This window comes from Loxodonta africana, chromosome 18 (assembly GCF_030014295.1).
Source record: "Loxodonta africana isolate mLoxAfr1 chromosome 18, mLoxAfr1.hap2, whole genome shotgun sequence".
Classification (NCBI taxonomy): domain Eukaryota; kingdom Metazoa; phylum Chordata; class Mammalia; order Proboscidea; family Elephantidae; genus Loxodonta; species Loxodonta africana.
This window is the reverse complement of record NC_087359.1, coordinates 29,175,237-29,198,390: the sequence shown is the minus strand read 5'-3', so window position 1 is coordinate 29,198,390 and position 23,154 is coordinate 29,175,237. Positions and strand designations below refer to the sequence as shown.

At 43.4% G+C, this 23,154-nt stretch overlaps 1 protein-coding gene across 1 annotated transcript in view; it reads right to left on the bottom strand.

Annotated features, from left to right (window-relative positions):
- Positions 1 to 23,154, bottom strand: part of MARCHF10 (membrane associated ring-CH-type finger 10) — a 93,157-nt gene that overhangs the window by 3,312 nt on the left and 66,691 nt on the right. Inside the window, 3 exon segments of the mRNA XM_064270958.1 lie at positions 5,621 to 5,734; positions 15,268 to 15,377; positions 17,976 to 18,142. Of these exon segments, the coding sequence (XP_064127028.1) occupies positions 5,621 to 5,734; positions 15,268 to 15,377; positions 17,976 to 18,142 (391 nt within the window).

Sequence of the window (23,154 nt, the reverse complement as noted above, 5' to 3'; positions counted from 1 at the left end):
GGTTACCCATGATGGACAGTTTTTGGCTGAGCTTCCAGACTAAGACAGACTAGGAAGAAGGACCCGGCAGTCTACTTCTGAAAATAATTATCCAGTGAAAACCTTATGAATAGCGGCAGAACATTGTCTGATACGGTGCTGGAAGATGAGCCCCCCAGGTTGGAAGGCACTCAAAAGAAGACTGGGGAAGAGCTGCCTCCTCAAAGTAGAGTCGACCTTAATGACGTGGATGGAGTAAAGCTTTTGGGACCTTCATTTGCTGATGTGGCACGACTCAAAATGAGAAGAAACAGCTGCAAACATCCATTAATAATTGGAACATGAAATGTACGAAGTATGAATCTAGGAAAATTGGAAATTGTCAAAAATGAAAAGGAACAAATAAACATTGATATCCTAGGCATTAGTGACCTGAAATGAACTGATATTGGCCATTTTGAATCGAACAGTCATATGATCTACTATGCCGGGAATGATACCCTGAAGAGGACTGGCATTGCATTTGTCATCAAAAAGAACATTTCAAGATCTATCCTGAAGTACAATGCTGTCAGTGATAGGACAATACCCATATGCCCAAAAGGAAGACCAGTTAATACGACTGTTATTCAAATGTACACACCAACCACTAAGGCCAAAGATGAAGAAATTGAAGACTTTTACCAGGTTCTGCAGTCTGAAATTGACCAAACATGCAATTAGGATGTATTGATAATTACTGGTGGTTGGAATGCAAAAGTTGGAAACAAAGAAGAAGGATCAGTAGTTGGAAAATATGGTCTAGGTGATAGAAATGATGCCACAGATCATGATACAATTTTGTAAGACCAACGAATTCTTCATTACAAATACCTTTTTTCATTAGCATAAACAGCAACTATACACATGGACCTTGCCAGGTGGAATACACAGGAATCAAATTGACTACATATGTGGAAAGAGACGATGGAAAAGCTCAATGTCATCAGTTAGAACAAGGCCAGGGGCAGACTGTGGAACAGACCATCAATTGCTCCCACGCAAGTTCGAGTTGAAATTGAATAAATTTAGAACAAGTCCACCAGAGCCAAAGTACAACCTTGAGTATATCCCACCTGAATTTAGAGACCATCTCAAGAATAGATTTGATGCATTGAACACTAATGACTGAAGACCAGAAGAATTGTGGAATGACTTCAAGGACATCATATATGAGGAAAGCAAGAGGACATTAAAAAGACAGGAAAGAAAGAAAAGATGAAAATGGATGTCAGAAGAGACTCTGAAACTTGCTCTTGAATGTCAAGCAGCTAAAGCAAAAGGAAGAAATGATGAAGTAAAAGAACTGAATGGAAGATTTCAAAGGGCAGCTCGAGAAGACAAAGTAAAGTATTTTAAGGACATGTGTAAAGAGCTGGAGATAGAAAACCAAAAGGGAGGAACATGCTTGACATTTCTCCAGCTGAAAGAACTGAAGAAAAAATTCAAGCCTCGAGCTGCAATACTGAAGGATTCTATGGGGAAAATATTAAACAACGCAGAAAGCATCAAAAGAAGATGGAAGGAATACACAGAGTCATTATACCAAAAAGAACTGGTTGATGTTCAATCATTTCAAGAGTAGCATATGATCAGGAACTGATGGTACTGAAGGAAGAGGTCCAAGCTGCACTGAAGGCACTGGTGAAAAATAAGGCTCCAGGAATTGACAGAATATCAACTGAGATGTTTCAACGAACAGACGCAGTGCTGGAAGTGCTGACTTGTCTATGCCAAGAAATTTGGAAGATAGCTAACCTGGCCTATCCACAGGAAGAGATCTGTATTTATGCGTATTCCCAAGAAAGGTGACCCAACTGAATGCAGAAATTATCAAACAATATCATTAATATCACACGCAAGTAAAATCGTGCTGAAGATCATTCAAAAGTGGCTGCAGCAGTATATTGACAGGGAACTGCCAAAAATTCAGCCTGGATTCAGAAAAGGATGTGGAACCAGGGATATCATTGCTGATGTCAGATGGATCCTGGCTGAAAGCAGAGAATACCAGAAGGATGTTCACCTGTGTTTTACTGACTATGCACAGGCATTCGACTGTGTGGATCATAACAAATTAAGGATAACACTGCGGAGAATGGGAATTCCAGAACACTTAATTGTGCTCATGAGGAATCTGTACATAGATCAAGAGGCAGTTGTTTGAACAGAACAAGGGGATACTGCATGGTTTAAAGTCAGGAAAGGTGTGCGTCAGGGTTGTATTCTTTCACCATACCTATTCAGTCTGTATGCTGAGCAAATAATCCAGGAAGCTGGACTACATGAAGAAGAAGGGGACATCAGGAAGACGCATTAACCACCTGCATTATGCGGATGACACAACCTTGCTTGCTGAAAGGGAAGAGGACTTGAAGCACTTACTAATGAAGATCAAAGAACACAGCCTTCAGTATGGATTACACCTCAACATAAAGAAAACAAAAATCCTCTCAACTGGACCAATAACCAACATCATGATAAACGGAGAAAAGATTGAAGTTGTCAAGGATTTCATTGTACTTGGATCCACAATCAACATCCATGGAAGAAGCAGTCAAGAAATCAAAAGACACATTGCATTGGGCAAATGTGCAGCAAAAGACCTCTTTAAAGTGTTCAAAAGCAAAGATGTCCCCTTGAAGACTAAGGTGCGCCTGACCCAAGCCATGGTATTTTCAATCACATCATATGCATGTGAAAGCTGGACAATGAATAAGGGAAACCAAAGAAGAACTGACGCCTTTGAATTGTGGTGTTGACGAAGAATACTGAATATACCATGGATTGCCAAAAGAATGAACATATCTGTCTTGGAAGAAGTACAACCAGAATGCTCCTTAGAAGCAAGAATGGCGAGAGTACTTCTCACATATCTTGGACATGTCGTGAGGAGGGATCAGTCCCTGGAGAAGGACATCATGCTTGGTAAAGTATAGTCAGTGGAAAAGAGGAAGAGCCTCAACAAGATGGATTGATACAGTGGCTGCAACAATGGGCTCAAGCATAACAACGATTGTAAGGGTGGTGCAGGACCGGGCAGTGTTTCGTTCTGTGGTGCATGGGGTCGCTGTGAGTCGGAACTGACTCAACAGCACCTAAGAACAACTGAATTTTGCTGTCTGCTGGCTCTCTTGCCCAAGTGCTGCTTTCCGTTTATTTCCTGGTTCTCTAATTACGCGAGTCTCATCCCTCAACTTGTTCATAAGTTCCTCAAAGAAAGAGAAATCATGTTGTTATGCCTCGTGGCCACTTTCCCTGACCCCCATCTCAGCATCTGGTACAGGGCAGTGTATGAATGAATGATCATCACAATTAACAAGCATTCCTTACTGGTTCCTTAATAAGACACAATCAAGAAGCCCAATGGGAATGAGTTCTCCAGTTCTGGTAGATAAAGGAGAGGGAAGGAGGGTTTCTAGTGCCTTTTTTTTTTTTTTTTGCTAAATGCTATACTGAGACTTAAATCAAGAAGTCTGAATTTGACAAAAGCCATTTGGTTTCCTACTTCCATTTGTGCACCTCTTAACTGGTTATTTGCACCAGTTATTGCTCGGTGGTTTAAGTGGATGAGAGCTATTTCAGGGTTATGGTAAGAGAAGAGCATTGCCCAGGCCTTTCTCTTTCCTTCTGCCCTGATTCCCAGCTTGATGCTGGTGTAACTCCTTTTCTCTAGGACCTCTGAAGAAGGTTCTTCAGAGTCAGAAGCCAATGTTTTAGGGCCTTGGTTTTAATCCAGTGATTATACTGTTTGTTGTCTTCTTATGTTTGCTAAACAGTCCTGGTGGCTACTAATCTTGCTTGCATTAGCTCAGTGATGTTGGGGCCATCTGCAACCTATATCAACTCTGGGTGCTTTGAAGTTCAACATGCAATAAAATGTTCATTAAAAAATGTGGAGTCATGAAAATGAGGTTACAGAAATGTTAACAAAGGATCGTTTCCTGCTTCCTGTACATTCTTTTCTGTTTTTTAAATGTATTTCTCTGAGGAATTTACATCACCATTAAAACCATGAAAGAGTTAAGGAAGGACAGGCCTGGGTCAAAAAGAGGGTGAGATTCCTGAGAAGATATCTTGGCAAGGGCCCAGCCTGTTTTCTTAATTGAGAGTTTAGGGTCTAAGGGAGAATTCAAATCAGAAAAAAAAAGTAGGAACAAATCTAGAATACTCATGAGTAACGGTTGGAACTCAGCATTCTTAATAGGATGGCTCTAAACGATACAGCCCACAGCCAGGAAGGGTCTGCTGTGTGTGAAGAACGCTTGGAATCATTGAATTCCAACTTCTAAGCAGTGACTGATGCCAGTAGATGCCTCTTGTTCATTTGAAGGTGGGGGGAGAGGGGAGAGGGTGGGGAGAGGGTGAGGAGGGGGGAGGGGAGGGGAGGGGAGGGGAGGGGAGGGGAGGGGAGGGGAGGGGAGGGGAGGGGAGGGGAGGGGAGAGACAGGTAGATTGAGAGAAAGAGAGAGAGGGAGGGAGAAAGAGGAAAAGGAAGAAGAGGAAAAAGAAAGTGAAGAGAAAGAAGAAAGAGAGGTACATGGGTGGGGTGGCAGAGGGTCACATAAACTGTTTATCGTGGCAGCTTTGATGGCTTGTCCACTGCCACTCTGGCTTACTTTCCAGTCATGGCCTTCTGACATGAATGGAGGTCAAGTTCTAAGTCTCTAAGTCTGAGAATCTAAAAACTAAAAGCATACCAGTCCCTGGCATGACCTTAAGGTAAGGGAGGTGTCCCCAAGCCTGGCAATGCTCTCTGCTGGCCTGGCCACAGAGAGGCATTTAATGAAGAAAGAAGATCTTTGGGCCCATGGTCCTGACTTGAATATGACCAAGTATACTAGGACACTTCAGAGGTCAGTCATTTTTCCATGAGAATGATTCCACTGAGGGTTAAAGACATTGCTATGACTAGCCACCAGTTAGTGGTAGAGCCAAAATTCTCCCTCCACACCACACGATGCCTCCTAGAGGAGCCTGGATTTCTTCTTAAAGGAAGGGCAGCGACAACGTATTTACATTCCTGGTAAATACACTGTCACTTCTCTAATGACATATGGTAATATATCAGCACCTTTATTTCTTGGTAGTCTGTCTCCTCCAGCAGGCACACACATTTGTGGACGTGCACACACGACACACACACACACACACGCATGCACAATTTACCATGGGCTCCAAAACACAATACCCAGAGAGGCCCCCTTATGGTTTGATCGCTATTTAAACAGCTCTTCCATAGGGAAGTCCTGGCTTTCATGGACCCTCCATGCTTGGCAGTGGGCATGCCCATACATGATGCACCCCTAGTCTCAGCATCCTTGCTAGCTTCTATTTTGAGGGGCAAATATCCGTGGGGACTCACTTATATGATCATTGATGACCATTTAATTACTGCTTATGTTAATAGCAAACAATTGTGTGATTATCACTTTACAGCCAGAGGGCCACTGTGTATACACTACAACTGTAAAGTCTTAGTCTTAACAATGACAGTCCCATATCCTACCATGAGGACCTTAACAGATTGTGCATCTACTAAGTAACACTATGAGGTTTTTAGAACTGCTGCCAGATGGCTCTGGGTTAGAGCCAGACTTACCCTCTCCCTTGCAACCCGGCTGTAGTTGAGTCTCATCAGTTCTGCAAACCGCTGTTCATAGAGGTGAAGCAACAGTACCAGGTACAAGCCTGAATTCATCAGCTCATTTTGTGCCTAAATATGGAAAAGGAGGCTCTTAAGTTCATGTATAAAATATTCATGATCTAAATCATGGAGTGGAGGGTAACAAGGCCAAGGGGTGGCAAGAAATGGGACAAGAACCCAATCCCCGAGACAAGGCCCACCTTGGAGACCAGAGAATGGGGAAGGAAGAGATTCAGGGTGGAGGTTGGGGCAGTCATTCTCCAGGGATTCTCTCCTTCCTAGAGGAGGAGGATGCTCTGAAAAAGCACCATTCTCCAGGCTTAATCCCATTCCACTAACATTTATTGAGCAGTTACACATGCAAAGCTTTGCGTTGGGTGTCATAGGGAACACAGGGCCTGCCGGGGTGGGTTGAATGGTGACCCTCAAAAAAGATACGCACACGTCCTAACTTCAGGAACCTGTGAATGTGGCCTCATTGGGAAAAAGGGTATTTGCAGACGTAATTAAGGATCTTGAGACGATATCATCCTGGATTATCCGTGTGGGCCCTAAATACAATGACAAGTCTTTATAAGAAAAAGACCAAAGGAGAGAATTGAGCAGGCAGAAGAGGATAAGACACAGACACATAGAGATGAGTGGGCCATGTGAAGACAGAAGCAGAAATAGGAGTCATGAAGCCATCGGCCAAGGAACACCTGGAGCCGCTAGGAGCTGGAAGAGGCAAGGAAAGGCTCTCGCCTAGAGCCTCTGGAGGGAGCACAGCCCAGCCTACATCTTGCTTTTAGTCTTCTGGCCTCCAAAACTTGAAAGAATGTAAGTTTCTGTTGTTTTAAGCCACCCGGTTTATGGTAATTTGTTTTGGCAGTCATAGGAAACTAATAGGGGTCCCTGGGTGGTATAAACAGTTAATGTGTTTGGCTGCTAACTGTAAGGTTGGAGGTTCAAGTCCACCCAGAGAAACCTCAGAAGAAAGGCCTGGTGATCTACTTCAAAAAAATCACCCTGACACACATGGGGTTGCCAAAAGCAGTCAACTGGTTTTACTGGTAGGGAACTAAGACAGACCCCATCCTGTGATATGGAAGACAGGCTCATTCAGAAGCAGCTCTAACACAAACTGAATGAATCCAGTGCTACAATGGAGATGGAAAGGGTAAGATTAGTTGAGTATGACACGAAGGAAGGCTTCTTGGAGGAGGTGGTCTTTGGTGGCCCTGGCCGGATGGGAGGGACTTTGGTAGATGGCTGTGAGGGGTGTGGAGGCCCTTCAGACAGAGGCACTGAATGCTAGCAATGGTACAGGGGCAGGGCAAGCAGAGAGTGTGTTGGGCCAAATTCCCTACTCACTGGTGAGGCTGCAGTATATGGGGAGAATTTTTGGGGGGCTTAAACCTTTTTGGCATGGCCTGGGGAGATGGCGAGGTGGAGACCAGGTTAGTCAGAACTGAGGAATTTGGACTTCATGCTGTATGTGACATGGTGCTAGTGGCGCCTTTGAGCAGAGGAGTAATCATGATGAGATCTTGTCTTAGAAAGGCAGAATCCTTTCTGCGGGAGAGTCTGAGGACACAGATGCCACAGTGGTGCTTTATTTCCCTAGATCCCTGGTTGGCCCACAGAAAGGGCCCTAGCCCTTAGCTCTGTAAGTTTCTCTCTTTACAATTGAGCCTGATGATGGCCTCAGCTAAGGCCCCTGCCCCAGCTGGTCTGTTGTCACTAAACCCCCAGACAGCATCTGCCTGGCAGGGTCTCAGACGGCACTGTGAACATCAGTGCCTTTGCTTGCATTCCTTCCATTTTGGTCTGTTGGCTTGTTTTCATGCATTTGTTTTAAATGACCCTCTCCCCTCTTTCTCCCAGGTCGTATCTGTAACTTTCTTTACGGCTGTCACAAAGTGACTTCCTCATCGCTCCAGTCGTTCCTTTACTCCAGGACTCCTAAGCATTTGCCTTTGTCTTCTACGTTGTGTCTTGTACTTGTTAACGTTTCTGCTTTTTCTTGAGGGGTAGGTTTATTTCTTTGTGCATTTTCCCAATGGGTATGACATGGGGAGGTTCAGGCCATCTGGCTGACCACGACTCCTTTGGCTGGACTGCAAGTCCTCACCCTTGGGACCCTTCACAGACCATGTTTGTCAATAAATGAGCGGTTTTAGTAACGACCCTTTCCCCTCTACGGAAGGCAGGCGGGGATGCTACTTTAATCCTCCATCTGTCCTCATGACCAATCCGTACGAGCGGAGAGTGGGGGGGTGCTCTGGGATGGGCCAGACGGTACAGGAAGCAGCCAGGCCCCAGGGACTGACATTCTCAGCAGAGGCCATGGCCCCTTACATCACCCTTGGGAAAGGTTGGAGCTGTCACTGTTTTCCCAGGAGACTTGAAGCTCAGACTTGACCCAGCGACCACTTCAGTGCCTCATCTTCCTTCCTTCCGCAGCAGCCTGGGCCCATCTCCCTGCTCCCATTAGGTCAAGGGTAACTCAGAAAGTTGGCACCCAGCACACCTCTTCCAGGACAAAGGAGCTGCCAGAAGAGGTGCTGAAGTCCAGCAAAGATCCATGCACTCTTCCCTCTGGATCAGTGCCAACTCTGGATCTTGGTGACAATGCCTAGCAGTGATGCCTCCTATTTTTAGCCTCTGGTTCTGTCTTCTGTGCTGTCCTGGCCTTGGCCTAGAGTGGACAGACAGGAGGTTGCTTGTTGTCATTTTTTCTGTTTTAATTGCCTCCTGCCACCTTCCTACAATTGAGTTGGTGCCTGCCACCTCCTTTAAGGCCGTCCCGCAAGCCACCTCCTTCGAGAAGCCTTCCTAATGTGCCCGTTAGCTTCTCCAACAATTTAAGCTTTGCCACTTGTATACTTTTCCGGTGGCCTCCTCCAGCAAGGGACCCTGACGACTCTGGCTCTTGCCAGTGAGCCTTAATGTGCATATACCCTCGGATGCATAATGGCAAATCAGTCAGCTAGAAATGGCTTGGAACTATCAGGTTTGTCAAAGCATTGGAGGGAAATCATTTACTTTTTATGACTCAGTAAGGCCTGGAGGCATGCAGATGGGAAAATATCCACTAATGTTTTCTGCAGATCATTTGAAAAGTCACTTCTAGCAGATTGTGTCTTTCCTCTGGCCTGTGGGAGGAGACCTGTCACGCGGCACCATAAATCTAGAAGGCTGAGCTCCTTTATGTGTGCCCTTTGCACACTGTGTGCGCGCCAGCAAAGCAGGGATGCATGACAAAAGGACTTGGCCAGCCAATGGGAGCGGGTGTCTGATAGTCAACTCAGAGTCAATCTTTGTGCTCCCCAGCTACAAGTGGGAGGGCTTTGGTATCTCAGAGTTCCTGGGGATTGGTTCAGCAGGGGCAAAAGGAACTTGATTTTGGAGCGTTGGTTATCAGAGCGATGCCTTGCCTACTCTTCCCTGACCAGTCATGCCACACGCCGACTCCCCCACACAGTTCCCTTTGGTGCACCAGATTGGAGGTGTGGGCGTGGGAGGAGAGGGTGGGAGTCTGACAAAGAGAAGGCACGCGAAGCTGTGGACAAGAGCTGGGGAGAGCTCAGCCCCCCTGCCAGCTGTTTCTCCCTCTTTTTTCCTGCCCCCACTTCAGTTTGTTAATATTCATTTCTGCCATGGAAAGTCTCTATATTATCCACCAGAAGAAGCTGACAGCTTGGCGGAACATTCTATCAGAGTCGTCACATGTGTTCAAGAGATGCTCCCAGGTTTGAGGGTGATTAGGTGACTGCATGTGTCTGAGGACATCTGTCCTTGGCTGGGATGGAGCAGAGCCAGGCCTGTGCTTCCGGTGACGCCAGCCAGAGGCCCGCTGAGACTCTCCTGTGCTGCCCTGGGAAGACGGCAGGAGCACATCTCTATCACACAGTGGGCAAAGGCCTCCAGAACTAGGGCACACAGAAAGCGCTGCCTTGTAAGATGGGCAGCCTGGGGCCATGGAATGCCATGACTTTGGGCAAAGAGTCTTAACTGAGCAGGGCCAAAGTGACTCCATTTATAGAAGGGGAGAGGCAATCCCCGCTCTTCCTGACTTCCCAAGGCGTTATGATAAAATGAGCAAAGAGAAGTAGAAGGGGTATTTCACAAAGCATGAGAAGCAAGAATTAACAAAAAGATTCAGTGAAACCGACTGGATGTAAGATCTGCGAGGGCAAGGGCCAGGTCCGCCTTCTTTGCTTCTGTATGCCTAGTGCCTAGCACAGTGTGTGGTACATAGTGCATGCTATGTACCTAGCAGTACATAGATGTTGGGTGGGCAGAAGAAAGAATGAGAAAAAAAGGTATAATTTTGGGCCCTATAGTGGCCTATTTAGACATGACTTTTGACTCTAGTGGTTCCAACTTCAGCATGCATCAGAATCACCTGGAGGGTCTGTTAGAACAGTTTCTGGGCATGCCTACATCCATCAGAGTTCTGGTTCAGTGGGTCTGGGATGGCGGCTGAGAATGTACATTTCTAATGAGTTCCCAGGTGATGTTAACGTTACTGGTTTGGGGACTGCTGATGCTTGAGAACCACTGCTCTAAACTAAGGATCAACAGTTAGGAGCCCCTGCCTAGATGTACAGAACCAAACCAGGACAATGTACTGTGATCTAAGCCCCTCCACACTCTCAAGGACCACTGACAGTGCCCATTGGGCACCTAAAGGGCACATCTCTGATCTGTGGTCAGATCCCGAGGGAGGTATCAGTCTCAGAAGTCTCAGACTTCACCCCCAAGGGTCTTCTGCTGAGAGGCCCTCTGTGGTCCCGAGGCCAGGTCAGACCGCTCTGCAGATGTTTGCCCAGCTGCCTGCGGATCTGTGTTCTGACCCTCCCACACTGCAGTTATTGCTCACGTACAGTGTCCCCGCTAGAAGGCAGTGACTGTGTTGGCCTCATGCACCATGGCATCTCGAGCATAGTGTCTGACGTGCAGTAGGCACTGTGTGAGTGTTTTATAATTTAGTTACCACCATCCGCTACTGTTCCCCATTTGGCAAATCGGTCCCGTTATATTGGGGCAATGATGATTCCTGGTGGAAAAGTCTTGGCACCACGTAAATTAACAACTGCCTCATAAAATGGTTCCAGTTCTGTGGACAGATCCTGAGACTATTACGGATACTATTCCTAATCCTCAAAGAAGCAAATGATGGAATAGAAATGGATGGGTGACATGGAGTAACACTCTTTGTAAGAAAACGACTTCAATCAGCCAATCGGAACATTTAAAGAGTCACTTTCTCCAGAGCTGGCTTCAGGCCACCACATGGGGTTGTTGTGGACCAAGCCAAGGTAGGAAAACTGTAATGTCAACTTTAATGACTTTCTAGAAAATTGGGCAAAAAATAAAGAAGACAAACAACACACACACACACAGTTAGTTAAAATTCTATGTTATGCATATTTTACCACAGTTATTTTTTACTGTGGTAAAATATTCATAATACAGATTTTTATAAATTTACATATTTTATATATTGATACCTGGCTCCACCCCAGACCAATTACATCAGAATATCTGGGGTTGGGGTCTGGGTATCAGTATTTTAATAGATCAAAAAGAAAAAAAAGGACATTAACTTAAATGTTGAAAGTTATTATTGAGGGAAATTCTTGTGTGTGTTTACAATTTTTGTAATTAGAATTAAACAAACAAACGAAAAAACTAATGGGAAAAAATGCGTTATAAAAAAGTTACTTGAGGTCGCTAAAGAGCTAGGCTTAGCTGAAACCAGCCGTAGGCCTTTTCTGGCTTTGTAGCTTTCCTTTTACTGGTCTAGGTTTGGTACCAGCCAAGGCCCCTTCTCGAGAAGGGAACCTATTTTCGAAGAGTGAAGAGCACTGAGGGTTGGCTAAGAGGGCCCAGATGAGCCAAGTTTGGGGAGTGGGGCAGGAACTAGGGCCTCAGAAGCAGAAGTGCGTCCATCAAGCCCCACAGCCGGGCTAAGGGGCTTCCTCAGCTAGGCTTGTTCCCTCAGTAGGCTCACGGTGCCTGCAATGAGCTGGAGTTGTAGTACATCCTAGGTTTTTTGTGTTAAACAACAGTTACCTCAGTCTTTATCCACAGAGAATTACTGAACTCATCCAAGTCACACTTCTCTTGCGTCTTGAGTTTAACTCAGATTGTTAGTAAACAGACACTGTTACATTCACAACAGGCCATCAGAACAGTCAGAACTGCCGGAAGAGCATGAGCCCTCAACTGCTTTCCATCAGCAGACCCACAGGGTGCGTCTGTCAATCTAGTTTCCACCTGTGATTATAGTGAAGAGCATTTTCAAAAGGCTTTGATGGTCTGTCAAGTTCTCACTGAAACAAACTTAGTTTCTACTTCCATGTAGAATATACCATGCTGGATATTTTCCATTTTCCCCTCCAGAACTACTTTCTACCTTGCTCTGTGCCCTAGAGGCTGACCTCAATGGATTGCATCAACTAGGCTCCCTTGCCCTCTGGTTTCCTGTTGAGTTTGGCCAATGGGAAGCACTGGCAGAAGGCCAGTGAGGAGAGAGGCAGGAGTATTTATTCTCACTCTTTCCTTTCTGCCTGGCAGTGGTATGCCCATGGCTGCTTTCTCCTACTGAAGACCACTTGTTGTTGGGTGACCTTCTCCTATAGCCACAGCCCTCCCAATCCCAGTAACTGCTCCTTTTTCCTTGTCATTTCAGGCCTAAAACCCTCAGGCCTAGGGGTGGTCATATTGCTGGTTCCCAGAGTGCTTCACCATTCCTCATTGTTTTCTCTTGCTGCCTACCTTTTTGCCCTTCATTCAGCTCTCATCAATCACCTCTTTTGAGCATCCCATCATCTATTTCCTGCTATAGATGACACAATTACTTCCACAGTTCTTTCTAGAATGTGCTTTGTGGCTGGTCATCTCAGCTAGAAGGATGGAATAAGGCCAAAAATATGGGTATAATCCCTGTGTAGGTCAGTTGGCTTTGTTCAATGGTGGACTCTAGCCTGGTCCTTAGTGCACTTTAGCCTTCTCCCTTGAGTGCCAAAGAGACTGGACATCTCTGTGGCTATAATAAGGCAGTTCTTATTTACTGAGAGCCTTCTCTGTACAGGCTCTGTATTATGGGATGTACTTGTGCCTTTTCCGACCTCCAGCCTCTCCCTTTCTACAGGTGAGAGAACTGAGGTCCAGTGAATTCATGTAGCTTCCCCAAGATCACACAGCAACCTTGGGGACTAAGATTTAGGTTCAGATCTTATTCAAAGTTGGTGTGCTTTTCAGTGGGCCAGGTTGCCTCTGGCTTTGTGAGTGCAGAGATTGCAGTACAACTGGAAAAATTTGCTGTTGGTGGCCCAATACTATAAATATCACTGATAAAGGAATAGTATATGGTAGCAGCAGCTTGGCAGCAACAGAACGATATGGAAATGCTTGAGACCAAAGGAAACCTTCACTAGACAAGGCATCGCCCTGGACTGGCAGTACTTGTGATGTGTGCATGATGTGTGCACACTATTCTGGTAACCTGTCCTCATCTGGACATGTTCTTCTCAGGAAGCCTGACACGTTCCATTTCCTGAAATAACCTGTGTTTGAGATGACCACAGGGACCGTGTCTGCACGCTGGCTGGCACGCTGACCTCAGATGCTCACAAGGCCTGGTTCCTTTCAGTATTTTGACTCCAACATTCTCAGGGTCCAAGGATGTGAGTTGTTCTGTTTCTCTTCTCAGCTCTCAGTGTCTGGGGGATATGACCGAGCAAGGAGAGACCCTCAGGTCTCAAAAACAGATGGACTCAAAATACTGCATTTACTTCTCAGGAAATCCTCTGGGTTTTTTTTTTTTTTTTTTTTTCCTGCCAATCTCCTGAAGCCTAATTTCTGCAGTTCTGCAATGTTGGTACAGCATTATGTCCGTTATACTAAGCTTGCTAATTGAGCTGTTCAAATCTTCTCGTTTCTTATCAATTTTTTTGGCTCTATGTCTAGCAGCCTTGGGGTTTTAAAAAAGGAAACTGCAGAATTGCCCAGAATCACAGAGACCATTTTGACTCAGCTTTGCTTTTTACAAGAAAAAAAAAAAAAAAGGCCTGGATACAGCTAATGCTCTGAGAGTTGAAGTGACATTTTGATTGTTAACAATGATTTTATAGTTTTAAAATCGTGCGCTTTACAGTCGTGACCATTAATCATTTTTTCCAATCACGTTATAGAAAGTCAGTCCTAAATTATAAGGGTAATGATGGGCAATTCTTATTTGAAAAATATTTATTGACTGCTCATGATGTGCAAGGCATCTTCTCGGCCAACGCCGTCCAATGGAAATGTAACGTGAGCCACAAATGCCAGCCACGTCTGGGATCTGAAAATGTCTAGTAGCCACATTAAAAAAAAGTAAAAAAAAAACAGGTAAAATTAACTTTAATGACATATTTTCTTTAAGCCAATATATCCAAAACATTATCATTTCAAAAATATAAAAATATTAATGTTATATTTTTCTTTGATTTTTTGTTCTTAGCCTTAGAAATTTGATGTGTATTTCACACAGCACATCTCAGTAGGCTGTAGTCACATTTCAAGTGCTCAGTGGCCCATGGCTTCTGTATGGCACAGTGCACTTCTATGTGGAAGACTGCCTAAGAATTGGGTGATTAACTATTATCCTGGGAATAGATCACACTCCACCTGAGGTTAACTTTTTCACAATATTAGAACTACAATCCAAATGCCCCAGAAGAGTTAGATAATTCACTAGGTGTTAAAATGTACACAGTAGGCAAACAGTTAACAAGGTTGTCTGGTAACTGAAAGGTCTCTGAAGGTTAGAGTCCACCCAGAGGTGCCTCGGAATAAAGACCTGTGATTTACTTTGGAAAAATCAGCCATTGACAACCCTATAGAGCACAGTTCTAATCTGACACGTGTGGGGTCCTCATGAGTTGGAGTCAACTCGACAGCAAATGGTACTGGTAGGTACTTCATCGTGTTTATTAACCTTGAGTAAAGCAGTTCCTCATTATCCCAGAGTTACTTGATATTTAAATTGGGAACCATCCCCAAGAACCTGACTTGTTTTGCTCTTGCTGTCATTAAACTTAACTCGTTGTTGTTGTGTGCCATTGAGTCGAGATTCAGACTCACAGCGATCCTATATGATAGAGTAGAACGGCCCTATAGGGTTTCCCAGGCTGTAATCTTCATGGCAGCAGATCTCCAGGTCTTTTCTCCCACGGAGCCACTGGTAGGTTTGAACCTATAACCTTTTGTTAGCAGCCGAGCACTTTAACCATTGTGCCATCAGGGCTTCTCAAACTTAAATTACTTCAGCAAATTTTGTCGTGGAACTTGCTAACTTTTTGCTAGTTCTGTGTGTCCAGTCAGCCACTGCAGCTGCCTACTTTTGCCCCTGAGAGCAAGACGACCTCAATCCAGGACGACCAAGACTTTCCAACTCTTCCAAATTCTAATTTAGTGGCAGACCTTGTCAAAGAAGTAAGCTAAACGGACTTTCTGAGACTCACACCACACAAGGTCGTCTACATGCAGGAAACCAGGTAAAGTGAGTTTGTTCCTGCCTGGCACATCTTGCCAGCCGAGGACGCTGAGTGGGTGGGAGTGTTTCTTACCCGGGATTGCTGGTGTTTCTGGTAGAACTCGCTCATGTTAAAGTCCTCCAGATCGACCAGCAGGCCTTGCTTACACATTTCACACGTTTTCACGGCACCTAGATCCGCTCCTTAAATTAGATAAAGAATTATATGTTACATATAACCCTGGGTTTGTTTGTGTTGGCATTTTAGACAGGTGATATTTTGAAAGCAAACTCATGTGTGTTATGAATTCTGAGTGCCAGTGACTTTCATTTTCAAGCCTTCCACGTTCTGTGGAAAATGACCTTGAGTCTGAGATCTGAAAAATGTCCTTTGTAATCATTTTTATTATTATGCAAACTTCATATAAGTGAAATTTCCATGACTTTTAAATAACAGGTCTTGCTTTCTATTTAAATATAAACATAATGGCTCATAAAACTGGAATTGCTATGTGGAGGCTAAGTCTATAACATAGATGTTTGCAAAAAGAGTGAACATTGGGCTCATGCTATTTTTTTTTTGCAGACCTAACACAGGTCCAAGGGAATAAATCAGTGAGGACCAAACGCAGGTCCAAGGAAATAAATCAGTGAGGACCAAACGGATGCAAGAAGGTATCTTCAACCTGCAGCCTAAAAATCTGCCTTTATTTCTCTGCCCAGGTGACATTCCCACCTGAGAAAAGTGAGGAAGCCAGCGGCCAGGAGTATATACTAGTTATAACAGGACCCAGGGCCAGGACTAAGCTGAGCTCAGACTCATTTGGGAAAAGGAACATGAGAAAGCTTCCTTTGTTGCTGGGTTGTTTGTGTGTGTGGGAAACCCTGGTGGCATAGCGGTTAAGAGTTATGGCTACTAACCAAAAGGTTGGCAGTTTGAATCCACCAGGCACTCCTTGGAAGCTCTGTGGAGCAGTTCTACTCTGTCCTATAGGGTCACTATGAGTCAGAACTGACTTGATGGCAACAGGTTTGGTTTTGGTTTTATGATGTGTGTGTGTTTTAAAACGTGCGTTCTACATCAGCATTTTTTTTTCTCCACTTAACCCTATTTCTCAATGCAAATGTGGAAGGTACAGAATCGTGGCCATATGTCCACATAAACACTCTACCGTATACTATTTTCTCAAGTGTAGTTGCTGCATTTTGGCTAGTGATGTACTGGTGTTTATTTTATGGGTTAGAAAATAGAGGACTAATTAGTTACTACATTTATCTGTAAAAAAAAATAGGGCTTGTGCAGTTTTATAGCCCAGTTCTATCTTTCTCTGCTGAGGATATAAAGATATAGTAAATAAGAGAGACCTTTCAAAGGACAAGGCTAAATAGTGATCCTTTGTATTTTGTTTGATTTTCTTTTTTAAAGTATTATTCTGTAATGCTTTTGGCTACTGAATGTCCCGTGTGTCTTCCAGTCTAATCCTGCTAAACATACCCATACTAGCATTGGCATTTACAAGCATTTAGCAACACTTTCATCACACATTTCTCGAGTACTTTTTCTGTGCTAGATGCTTAAAAAAATGCTTACTTGGCCCAAATTTCTACTAAGATAAAGCATTGTACGGCAGAGTCATTAGCAACCAAAGCCCACTGGTTTCTTTGCTCTCTGAAGGACTGAGTGCCTTGCTTGGCTCGTGACCGTACATTTAAGCATCTTGGGCAATGGAATTACATTCTCATGCTAGGGAAGGTGCGTATGTTCGTGGAAAAAGAGCTTTGGGGATGAGGCAATTAATACAATTACCTCCACATGCTCATTCCTCTGCTTAAATGGCATGCCGTCTTGGTGAGGGGCATGGCAACCCTCCATGGGGACCGGGCAAAGCTCTGGGTCTCCTAGACAGCCTGGAACAGTGATAACCAAAGAGGAGAACATGGAAGAGGAGAGAAACAGGGTCTGGCTATGCAGTAAAAGTTTTCCAAGAGGCGTGTCGGAAAAAGAGAGCAGCTATTTTCTCATCCAGTTGCTCTTTGCCTGGATGGCTCATGTTTTTTTGTTAAAGTTGCTCTCATTTCTAGAAGCATGTCTTAAAGAAACCTCCTGTTCTTTGCCAAGAAAACTACAGCAGACCTACTGATGTGGCTATATTTAAGTTATAACGTCTGCAGGGAGTTGAGAAGGGGTGTCACACCCAGTTATATGATCTGTTAAAGAGAGCTGACAAAACCAGCGCGTGGAAATCTCTATTGAAAATGGCTTTAGAAAATGAGACCAGCTCTCGTTTCCTATCCCGACTGCAAAAAGGCAGCTTTGCTCAGTTTCTGAGGTGGTCCCCTCCCCTCCCCATATAAGAAGGCAGCAGAACTGTGTGTGTTCTGGGGTTTCTCATGATGGGCACTGAATTATTTTTGCCAGGTGTCTGCTAGCTGGGCATGGCTGCTGTGTGCTCTCTGAGGCTCAGCTACTGACCCATTTCTTCTATTTCCGTTCTCTGGGAGGCAATCTTAGGATTTCTGCTTGGGCCTCAAGCAGGGTAGGATTCAAGAGCATAAGGTTCCAGATTCTTCTCTCAGACTTGCAAAAGAAGAATCATTTTCCTCTTGTAATTTAAAGAAAGCATTTAGACACGCTGACTATCAAGGCTGTAAGCAGAAACACTGGGCTTTGCCACATTTCCCTGAGTTTCTGCTGGGGGTGGGGGGACATTAAGCTGTTGACAAGGCTCTGTGCCCTACACTGTGGTGTCTCATATTAATTATATGTCGTTGCACGTTTGCCGCTCTTCCTTCCCCACCTACCTGATGTTATTTTCACTTGCAGCCACTTTTTCAGGCAGTCTTGATGAACAAACTGCAGGCTTCCCACACAGCCACAAGGCTTCAGAAGGGGGTTCGTGAGGGAACCCCCGGCTATCTGACAGATGCGACACAAGTCTCCTTCCTCCTCGGAGTCCTCCTCCAGGAGACTAAACGGAAGACAAGCCCTCGTGACCAGGCGTCTACATGTTTGCAATTTCCACAAATATCCATTCCCAGGGTGTTAGCGAGGGAAAGATGAGAGAATAATCCCCTAACCCTCTGCCCACCAGGGCTTCCCAGGCTCACCTGCCTCTCCCTCTAACCCCACCGAAAATTCTTCCCAGTCTGGTTATTGATAATAGATGCAATAATTCTTATTTCAGGCCCCTTTGTAGTTACTGATACTTATGGGCTGACTCGTGGTGCAGTGGTTAAGAGCGCAGGCTGCCAACTAAAAGGACAGCAGTTCGAATCCACCAGCCACTCCTTGGAAGCCCTATGGGGGCAATTCTACAATGCCCTATAGGGTTGCTATGAGTTGGAATTGACTTGACAACGGGTTTGGTTGGGTAATGGGCTGACTAGGAGAACCAGATGTGCTGTTATGATCACCCAAGAGGTGCGGAAAGGGCTACGGAGAGAATCGGGTCTCCCTGTCATATCCACCGTGAGGAAGCTGGTATATTGGTGAGCACATGGGATATGTGGTCAGGGGTCCTAGGTTAGGAGCTTGCCCCTGAGACTTGTGAATTGTGTGACCATGGACAGGTTACATAAACTTACTTAAGATGAGTTACTATCCTCATCTGTAAAATAAAGGTAATGATGATAATAACCCTGCTACTACCAACTTCACAGGGTTGTAGGCAGACCGGATGCAATAGTGATGGTAAGCCTGTTTTCAAACTTTAACGTGCATCCAATGTCTGGTAAAATATTTTCACATTGAAAAACAGAAACAAAACCAGTTGCTATTGAGTCAGTTCTGATTCGAGGCAACCCCACGTGTGTCAGGGTATAACTGTGCTCCATGGGGTTTTCAATGGCTGATTTTTCAGAAGTAGATTGCCAGACCTTTCTTCCCAGGTGCCTCTGGGAGGACTTGAATGCCAGCCTTTTGCTTAGCAACCGTTTGCACCACCCAGGCCACCAGGTAGGTGTCAGTTTGGATGAATGATGAACCAACAAACCTGGACATGAGCTCACCAGTAACACACACTTGCCAACAAATTATGTCGATATTCCAGAATGTAAGCTGCTGGAATTGGATGAAGATAGACTTAATGAAAATGAACGCAAACATATTCGTGTCTAATAAATGGTGGACAAAGAACAGCTGGTTGGTCGTCATGTAAGGAAATTTTCAAGAAGACTTTGACAAGGTTATATACAATGGCTAGGTTTTTTTGTTCTTGCTGTTTTTCTTTAGAATCCTCCTGGGGCGGGAGATTGCCTGGTCAAGGAAAGGAAACTGGCTGGAGACTAAAATCAAAGGAGAAGAAGAAACGGACATTGCTCTAGTTATAGGAGTACATACTCAGGTTCTTAAGTGACTTTCTTGCCAAGAAAGGGAAGCTCAATGAAAAGGAACAGAACTATGGAGTTTTTCATTATGTATATTCTGAATATTTAAGCACTATTTTCAGCATTGAAAATGGTGGTGAGATTCCGAATATGTAAAATTCCCTGAAGAGCAATTTGACAATATACATCAAAAGCCTTAAAAATCTATGTTTCCTTTCATCAGCAATTTCACATTTAAGAAGGTATTCTAGTTAATTAATTGTGGATTTGCTCAGAAGGGAGACTAATCAAATTACAAGATAACAGTCAATATAAAGTAAGCAGTCCTTAAAAAAAAAAGTGTGTAACACTGTAAGATAAGAATCAAAAGTAATTTGAAAAGGAAGACACTAAACTTATTATTCACAGTTGAAATAATTTTCTACATAGCAAACCCCAAATAATTTACAGACAAAATATTAGAATTAAAAAGAACGTTTAGCAAGGATATAGACAAAATATATAGTCGACTGCAATTCCATACACCAGCAACAAACAGTTAAAATTACAATTTAAAATACTGTTTTCAATAACAAACAACAAATAAAATAAGTACCTAGGGGTAAAAACAACAACAAAACCCCTAGTTGCCGTCAAATTGATTCCAACTCACGGCAACCTCATTTGGGTGTGAGTAGAACTGTGCTCCATAGCAATAAACCAAACAAAACATGTGCAAGACTTTTATAAAGAAAATCACAAAATGACTTTCAAAGGCATTAAAGAAGACGTAAATAATAAATGGGGAGGTGTGCCATATTTACGGAAGAAAGACTCAATATCTCGAAGATGTCAGTGTGTCCCCAAATTATCTATAGAGTCAATGCAGTTCCTATAAAAATCCCCAAAACTGTTTCTTAAATGCATAGTCATGGACTCTCAAAGAAGAACAAAGCTGAGAGGGAGGCTTTGCATCATCAGTTATAAAGACATAAAACTGCAGACATTAAGATGGTGTGGTACTGGATTAAGGAAAGACAATAAGACCAATGGAATAAAATAGGGAGCCGTGTGACAGGCCTACACATTTATAGGCATGTTATATGTGACAGAGGTGGCCCTGTAGATCAGTGGGGAAAGATCCTGGGACAATTTCCCATTATAGTACTCATAAGGGGGAAAAAATGAATCTTGCTTTATACCACGTTTTAAAAATCACTTCTTACTTAAGTCCAAATCCACTTCAAATTAAGTACAACTCGTGCAATGTAAAACTAGAGATTTTAGAAGAAAATATGAAGACTATCGTAATGACCTCAGGTTAGGAAAGGATTTCTTAATCAAGACAATATACAAATCACAGTCCATAAAGAAGAAGATTGATGCATTTGACTATGTTAAACTCAAGAATTTATTTTCATCAAAAGACATTTTAAAGAAAGAAAAGACAAACTACAAATTGGGACAGTATTTTTAACACATAACTGTCAAAGGATTACATTGCTAGCCAGAATACATAAAACTAAATCCAACCAGTTGCCACTGATTACGATTACAACTCATAGTGACCCTGTAGGACAGGGTAGAACTGCCCCACAGAGGTTCCGAGGAGTAGCTGGTGGATTCGAACTGTCGACCTTTTGGTTAGCAGCTGGGCTCTTAACCACTGTGCTACTAAGGGCCCCAGAATATATAAAGAACTCCTAAAATAAATAAGAAAAATATTTTAAAAGAACAATTAGCCAAAAACATAAATATTCTACTGAAAAAGAAGCAGTAAGAACATAAAGTTGATTATAAAACAAAAATTTGACATTTAAAAGATGCTAACCTCGTGAATAGTCATGAAAATGTAAACCAAAACCACAATAAAATATCATTTTACTCCCACCAGACTGGCAAAAAAATTCGGAAAAGCCTATCAATACAAGCGTTAGCAAGGATGTACAGTATTATCCATTACCATGGGACAATAAATTGGCATTTAGTGCAATATGCTACCCGCCACCTGGCAATTCCCCTTCTAGATAAATATTGTGCAAAACTCTTGCTCATGTGCACCAGGAGGCATCTATGAGAATGTTCATGCAACGCTGTTTACAGTAAACTGTAAACAACAACTACAATGGCTGAATTGTAGTATATTCATATAATGGAAGACTTTGCAATGGTACGTGTGAATCAACTAAAGCTGGGGAGATCAACAAGGATGCATCTCACTAACGCTGTTTAAGGGGAAAAGGAAGTCAGAGAAGACGAGGGAGGTATGCTACTATGTCTACAGAGTTAACACATAAAACTACACAATATATTGTTTAGGAACACATATATACACCTTTTTTTACACAAATAACATGGACTATACATCTTTTGCCAACTGCACAGCTCCCCACGCCCCGCTCCCCCGCTATTTATATAAGCGCGCTCTGCTTCCTGTTATATGTGTGGGCAAGCTATTTACGTGGGCATGCTATTTGTGAAAAAATACAGGTACATACAGTAAAACCACAAGGCAAAAAAAAAACAAACCCCAAAACACAACAAAACAAAAAAGAGAAATGATACACGAAATACAGGGATGATCTCCTGGGGGAGGGGCGGGGAGAGAGTTGGTGGTGTGGAGATGAGTGTTTGGGCGGTTCACGAGGGCTCCAGCTGCCAAAAATGTTCTATTAACCTAGAGGGTGGGAATAGGGGTGTCTAATTTTTTTTTTTTTTTAATTCTTTAAAGGGTACATGAAGTCTATGAGTGGCGAAAACCTTTCAGCACTGGACTGCTAGCCGAAAGGTTGGCGGTTCAAACCCACCCAGAGGTGCCTTGGAAGACTGGCCTGATGATCTGCCTCCAAAAGGTCACGGCCTTGAAATCTTACTCTGCACACGTGGGGTTGCCATGAATCAGAATCGACTTGACAGCAAGTAATAATTAACAACAACAATCAAGGTGTAAGTATATACATGTGCTATATACTTACTTGTATGTATGGTATATTTCATACTAAAGTAGTTAATCAAGAAAAAATTTTATAAGAATGTAAGTGACATTGAAAAATGGACTTGAAATACTAAAATAAAGCCTATTATAAAACAATATGCGCCAAATAAAAAAACCAAACCCATTGCGGTTGCATCGGTTCTGAATAGGACAGAGTGGAACTGCCCCATAGGGTTTCCAAGGAGCTGCTGGGGGATTCACACTGTCGACCTTTTGGTTAGCAGCCATAGTGCTTAACCACTGTGCCACCAGGGCTCCCCAATATGTGTCACTGCTTGCTAAAAATTGCATTTATATGCAAAGAAAAAAGACTGGGAACAAGGTTTTTAACAATGTTTATCTCTGGATGTGGGGTTATAGGTGATTTTTCTTTTAAGTTGATATTTTTACTATTTCCTAGAATGAGTATTTTTGAAACAATAAGAAGAACATAAATTTGATTATTTACAGAAAAAAGAGAGTATCTGGTAAACTAAGAAGTACACAAATAATAGCTATTTTTAATGTATTACCATGCCTAGAAGTGGATATATATATATATTTTTAATTATTTTTTAGGCATCGCTTTGGAATGGTAGAAATGTAGACTCCTGACAAGTGGGTCTGAGGCTGTATTATTGAGTAGGTGAGGAGGGGTAGGGGTGAGGCCTCTTGGCTCTTAACCACGGGTTGGTCTTCTGG